This window comes from Mastomys coucha, unplaced genomic scaffold, assembly GCF_008632895.1.
Source record: "Mastomys coucha isolate ucsf_1 unplaced genomic scaffold, UCSF_Mcou_1 pScaffold20, whole genome shotgun sequence".
NCBI classification, from domain to species: domain Eukaryota; kingdom Metazoa; phylum Chordata; class Mammalia; order Rodentia; family Muridae; genus Mastomys; species Mastomys coucha.
This window is the reverse complement of record NW_022196903.1, coordinates 59,573,363-59,579,818: the sequence shown is the minus strand read 5'-3', so window position 1 is coordinate 59,579,818 and position 6,456 is coordinate 59,573,363. Positions and strand designations below refer to the sequence as shown.

The 6,456-nt window shown below is 43.2% G+C and overlaps 1 protein-coding gene across 1 annotated transcript in view; it reads right to left on the bottom strand.

The window, feature by feature from the left end:
- Window positions 1–6,186, bottom strand: part of LOC116099008 (pyroglutamylated RF-amide peptide receptor-like) — a 69,745-nt gene extending 63,559 nt beyond the window's left edge. The window contains exon 1 of the mRNA XM_031382077.1: window positions 5,682–6,186. Coding sequence (XP_031237937.1) covers window positions 5,682–6,018 — 337 coding nt within the window. The 5' untranslated portion in view covers window positions 6,019–6,186. The remainder of the gene's footprint in view (window positions 1–5,681) is intronic.
- Between the last annotated feature and the right edge of the window lie 270 nt (window positions 6,187–6,456).

Here is a 6,456-nt window from a genome sequence, read left to right as displayed (position 1 = left end):
TTGTTCAAGCAGCATGTGTATGGTAGAGGATTGCAAAATCGATCATCAATAGGAGGAGAGGACGTTGGGTATTCTAAAGTCATCTTGAAAGACTCCAAAAAGGTTAAGGGCTTCAATAAAGATATAACAGACTGCATGTAATTTAACTGCCGTGAATCTTTTCTGGAATCCTTTTATATACTGCCATCTGCATTTTGTAAGCAGTTTTAAATTCTATTCCTTAAGAAAATTAAAATCAAAATTTAGCTGGTATATGTGGACAGGACTGTGCTATTTAAAGCACTGCATCTATCATTTTCTTTTAACACTGTTGGTGCTATAGGCATTTACGTTGTCTCCTTGGTTCTCAGCCTTAGCTGTAAATCATAATGCTTCCTGATCTCTGGAACTCTGAAAACACAGTAGCAGTATCCACATTCATGCCAATTCATTCAGTATCTGTAGAGATGGGAACTAGGCATCTCTACCTTGTAAAACTCAAAGGGTTCTGTGTTGTCAAGAATAAGAAGCATGCTCAGGCCAGGAATGGGAAAGCCAATGTCCTACCTCCTTTTCCCTACGAGCACCGTTCCAAAGGGAAGCATCTGTGATAAGTACTCTTGAGCTTGCCACCACGTTGGATATTTTTGGAATGTCTTCTTTTATGAAATTGATTTTGGTAGGCTTTTCAGTCATTATTAGAAAAATTAATGTCCCTGTCCAGACAAGATGATGAGAGGAGTCACTGAGCTGAGTGTGTTCAAAAGACTGCCTGGCTCTGGTCTGCACTGTACCCATGGTAGCAAGAAATGGGCACAGGCCACTGTAGGCTTCTTACAAACACTCCTGCCTCAGTTTACTAATGCCTAGAATTTAAAATGTAGCCAGAACTAGAACTTATTTTCCACTTCCTTCTGGAAGATCTTCCAAACAGTCCAACTGTGACTTAAGCTTTTATTACCTCTCTCTCCTAGACCTACGCTTGTCCCCAGTCTCAGCCATCAGGCTCTGAATGTCCCCTGCTGAGTCCTGCTCCTTACTTTCCAGTGCTGAAATTCACAAATTCACCCCACTTTCCCCATCTCTTCCTTGAACACTTCCCTCCCTGTCTTAATATTCCACAAAAAAACACTGCTCTCTCACACCTACAGGACACCTGCAAAACGCTGGATACCTGTATGATTCAGACTGTGTGATTATAGTTGAGACTGGGCAGAACTACAAGATATGATGAGGGCATTCTGCATGCTGATGATGCCCTATTGTAACAGCCTCTGCTGCAGGTCAGGTACAAGACTACTCCTTCAAGGAATGATTAGCACGGAGCTGAGAGTCTCCCGGAGACTGACACCAGACAGTAACCTCTACACAGAAATGAATCACGAAGGAAGAGATTGCATCCTCCTTCCATGTTCATGCATTAAAACCAGAGTGGTAAGAGTAAAAGGGGTATAGAAATGCAAAGGGAATAATAGGTATATAGGAGTTAATAAAAGCTAGAGGGAAGTGCCCTGGAAAAATTGGTAATAGCAAGATCAGTTATTCTCAATTTATCTAGAAACAAAACACTTTTGGTCAGTGAAACTAGAGGGATCTTTAACACATCATAAAGTGAGATACAAAGGGATGGAAGGAGAGGTGATGTGAAGAGTCTTGAATGGAAGTCAGGTAACGGTCATAGTCCCAGGACAGCCATCTGACCAAACAGACCCAAAGGAAAGTGGACAGAACATCCTAGGACCCATTTCAGTACACCCCCATCCTAAATTAGCATCTTGTGTAAAGGAAAAAACAATATGCTGTTGAAAGTACCCCAAGACAAAGAAGCCCCTCTCTGGCTAGCTCGGAGAATTGGAGTTGGGGAGTGATGATGAGTGAGCCAGAGACAATAGCATGGACTCGGTTTGATAAAGAGGATTGAACACCAGCTCACCTCCTGCTGAACAGTAAATGTAACTGCTGCAAATCAGGTTCATCTCCTGAAGAATGAAATTCAGGCAAATTATCCTGTGCTTACAGATTTAGTGACTCAGCTGTCACTGGTAATACCAAAAAGAAACACAACATCTTTGTGTCATGGTTCAATAGAAGAGGCTGACTGGTGTTTTCGGTTGTTTGGCTCTTTGTTTTACAGGCCTAATTTATAGCTGTTGATTTCTATGGTGTAAATACTCCCACTAGGGATAATTTTAGTCCCACGACAAGACACCCTGACACAATCCCTGTGTATAGTTGCTGCTGCATATACCACAGCCTCCAAAAATCAGAGCAAGCTGGATCTGAGCTGAGAGTTACTGTCTGGACTTGGGCTCACACAAGCAGTTTCTAAGAGTCCTTCAGAAAAGTCTCTACCCAGGCAGGTCTGACAATAGCTGCATACAGTGCCATTTACAGCCACACAGACAACACTTGAGGATCTTGGGGAAAGGCTTATTCAGTAGGTACTGTGGTCTGATCTCTAGGAAGGGAGATGTGAGCTTAGTGCTGCACCAACTTGATGTAAGCTAAAGTTGCCTGGGTGGAAGAAAGAAACCTTGTTTAAGAAAAATGCTTCCATCAGTCTGCCTGCTGGCAAGTCTGCAGGGCATTTTCTTGATTAGTGACTATGTGAGGGCTCTACCCATTGGGGGCTGTGCCACCCTTGAGATGTTCTGAGGTGGTATAAGCAACTAGACAGTGCAAGCCTACTAGGAACTGTGTTCCTCTCTGCCCACTGCTTCAGTTCCCTCCTCCAAGCTCCGGCCTTGAGCTCTTGTCCCAACTTTCCTTTATGGTAGACGGAGACCCAGATATGTATGACAAAGAAACCCTTTCCTCTCCAAGTTGCTTTTGGTCATAATGTTTTTTATACCATCAATGGAAAGCAAGCTAGAACATGAGAGAAGTGAAGTAGAAGGAAAGGCACTCATCCACAAACTACCACTGTCAAAAATGTTTAGAAGAGAAATGTTTAGAAAATTCATGAACGTAGAGCTTATGGGTTATTACAAGTGCTTTATTTACTCAATTGCCTTTCACACTTTAAATCTGAGTTAGATGCCAGTATCATTTTTTTAAAAAAATCTATGTTCATAGTTTATCTTAGGAAAAGAAAGGGGAAAAGAATTGGAAATAGTGACTACTCTAGAAAATGTGACAGCCCTGCCCACAGTTCTGGAGGAAGCTACATTGCCCATCCAGGAGGCAGCCTCCCTTCTGCCACTGTCTAGCCCACTTTATCCCTAGAGGCATCTGAGAGGTATTTATATTTTACACTTTTATGTAACATTTTTTCTCTGCAGTTACAGTAGCCTTCTTTTTTTATTTCCTACCATTTCCCACATATCAGCTGTGTATTTCTGAAACACCTTACATAGTGTTCTGAAAACATTGGACCTTTCTCTCCCCAAACTGTGGATGGACCCATTCTCCTCTGTGGAAAATGATCCGAATCATTCTTCAAGACTCAGGTCAAACAACATAGCCCCAGAAAGCTTTGCCAGCTCCCCTGTGGTCCAAGAGGAAGCTGAATCTTCTTCTAAATATTAAATACTGTCTTGGCTCACTTGGGCTACATTCTATTCTCTCAATCCCCACAAGGGACTATATAAGCTTATTTGTTTTTATGATCTCAAGGAAAAATCCTTTGTCGTATAGCAGATCCTTAATGACTTTATCAAATTAATAAATTAAGAATTAGTTTTTAAGTTCTCATTAATTTGGATTAACCTGTGTTACTTTATCAGAGAAATTCTGCAATACTATCCTAACCTATAATATACAAGTTACTTCTCTTTCATATCCTCGTCCAGTCCCTCTGTAGACCATTCCTCCTCCTCTGAAGTTTTGTTGTTGGTCACTCAATAAATATATGGAATATTATTTATTCCCTAAGTCTTGTCCTAGATAAGGAAGAAGAAGTCATCTATAACACTTCCATGATAAGATGACTTTTTTGGTTTGTTTCTGGGTTTTGAGACAGAATTGCACCAAGCTGCTCAGGATGGCCAGAAACAAAATCCTCCTGCCTCTCTAGCTCTCTCAGACCTGGAATTAGAAGTATGTTCTACTGAACTGGGGATAATCATCTTTTACAAACTACTTTTCCTGATACAGCTTATTTGTACACCATCTCTATAAAATAGAAGAATAACATATGACCCTTGGTTAATAGTTGGAAGCTAGAGTGACATATCTTTCCCAGGGTAGGAGGGAAGCAGAAAGCTTGGGAGAATCCTCAGACTTCCTTCTTAGGGAAGAACTGTGACCTTCTTGAGCATCATCCCCCAACCTGGCTTGGAACAGAAGATCTGCCTCACTCTTCTTGCAAAGATCTCCAATTTTTAACAGGTTATTTAAAATTCGGGGCCCAGACATGTTCAACTAGCCCGTGTTAGAACAAAGTAGTAAATCTTTGTTTAGCCAACAGAGATCCTCAATGCTTGTGGTCAGTGTCACAAAGATGATGCGATCACTCAGTAGAATAAATATGATTCTAAATACATGTGTGAGCAGGAAAAGTAGTAACTCTGTGACTTCTCCTCAAAATGTAATATTTGATAATCCAAAACCCTACATTAAATTGATGAAATTAGCTGTCACGGGTAACTCTAGACTGCCCAAATGCAATTATTTTATCAGAGAACATAAAACATTTCTAACCTATAATCTATTTACAATGATCTATATGCCCTGGGTCATTTCATGTTTTTTTAGAAAATACATCATAGATTTAATAACAGCAATTTACTATCCTTATCCCCAGCAATTAATGCAACTCAAGTTCATGAAAAATAGCAACATTGAAAGTATTCCCTAGTAATCCCCTAGTAGTGGTACGTAAGGTGTGATAAAAGAGCCTCCAGCAGTTTAAATAAATTAGCCTAGGAACAGAAACAGCAGGGTAAGAAGGCATAATGATCCACTTCTCATGCATTTACAACCACTTTCTAAGAACTTCAATGTACCCACAGGAAAGCAGAGTAACCCACTCTAGAAAGCAGAGGTAGAATTGTTACTTCCTGCCTGAGGTGCCCAGAAAGCAGTGGAGAGAACATTATCACTGATCCAGAGGCCCCTGGAACCCAGCATCCACCTTTCTTCTGTACTACCCACTGCTTCTCTCAGTGCCTCCAGTCTCTGATTTCTTTGCCAGTCCTCCGCCTTGTTCTAATGAGGAGCAATTTCACCTGTCCTTTAGAAATGAAGAGGGACATGTTTACTTAATATTACTAAGCCAAGACATTTTTGCTCCAGTGTATATTTGTTGTGAAAGATTTTAAGTCTATGTGTTATTAGTTAATACATGCAAAAACCTGTTTGGAAGCCATATAAATCACTGGGAAAGAAACATGGAAGTTGGGGGAAAGGAGAGAAAAAAAACCCGACCTTTGAAATGTTTTATTATTTGAAAGATTATCTTAAAATTGCAATGGTTTATTTTAAACAACGTGTAGGGGGAACCTAGTGTAATTACAGTGAGTGGTAATTACAGTGAAATGAGTGAAGAATCACGCTGCCCTAGACTGTACTTAAATCTTACCACAATCAATATATCTATGGGACAAGGAGGGATGCTGGCCCCAAGAAGAAAATAAAACAAAGAAACAAAACCCCTCCTCAGCAAGTAAGCCCTGCAAAGAAGTTCCAAGAATTCAGGGGTTCTCTTGATGGAGAAACAAAAGGCAACCAGAAAGGAGAATGCCTAGCGGGGACCTCCTTACCCCCCAGCCAGGTGTCTGAGACATTCTGGAGCATGGTGACCGGGATGCAGAAGAAGACGATGAGCAGGTCGCTGAGTGCCAGGGAGCAGATGAAGATGTTGGTGACGGTGCGCATGGCCTTGCTGCGGGTCACCACGTAGACTACCAGGGCGTTGCCGAAGAGCGCCAGGGCGAAGATGAGCAGGCCGGCGAGCAGGAGGGCAAGCCTGGCGCGCACGGGCAGCTGCGGGGTGAGCACCAGTGGCCGCAGCCCATAGCGCGCGATGAACTGCGCTCGCGTCAGGTTGTGCAGCCGAAGCAGCGCCGAGAGATGCTCCGCGGTCAAGTTCCACGACATGCCGGGCTCGGGAGGTGCTTCGCCCGCGCGTGGGGCAGTCCGAGATCCGGGAGGTTAAGGAGAGAAGACAGAAGCCGCGCCACTGTGCGAGATGCGCGAGAGAGGCTAGCAGTGATCAGAGCAAAGTCAGAGCCGCCAAACTGTTTGCAGTTCTAAGAAAGTTCCCAGCCAGGCGCTGCGGTCCTCAAAAACCTCGCAGCACCACGCGAGGCTCAGTGTCCAGTTTTCTGGATCTTAGTGGAGCTGAACTCCGCCCCTCCGCGTACTCCCCAGCCCCTGGAGGGCCGCCTCCTGCAGCAAAGCACCCAGCATAGAGTGTCATGCCTTGCTGGAGCCACCCAGAGCCACCCTGCCCCAGCCCAGGCTGATGATGCTAAAATAAAAACTGTTGTCGAGGTTTGGAAAGCCCCTCGGTTCTCCTCTTGTAAAATCATGTAT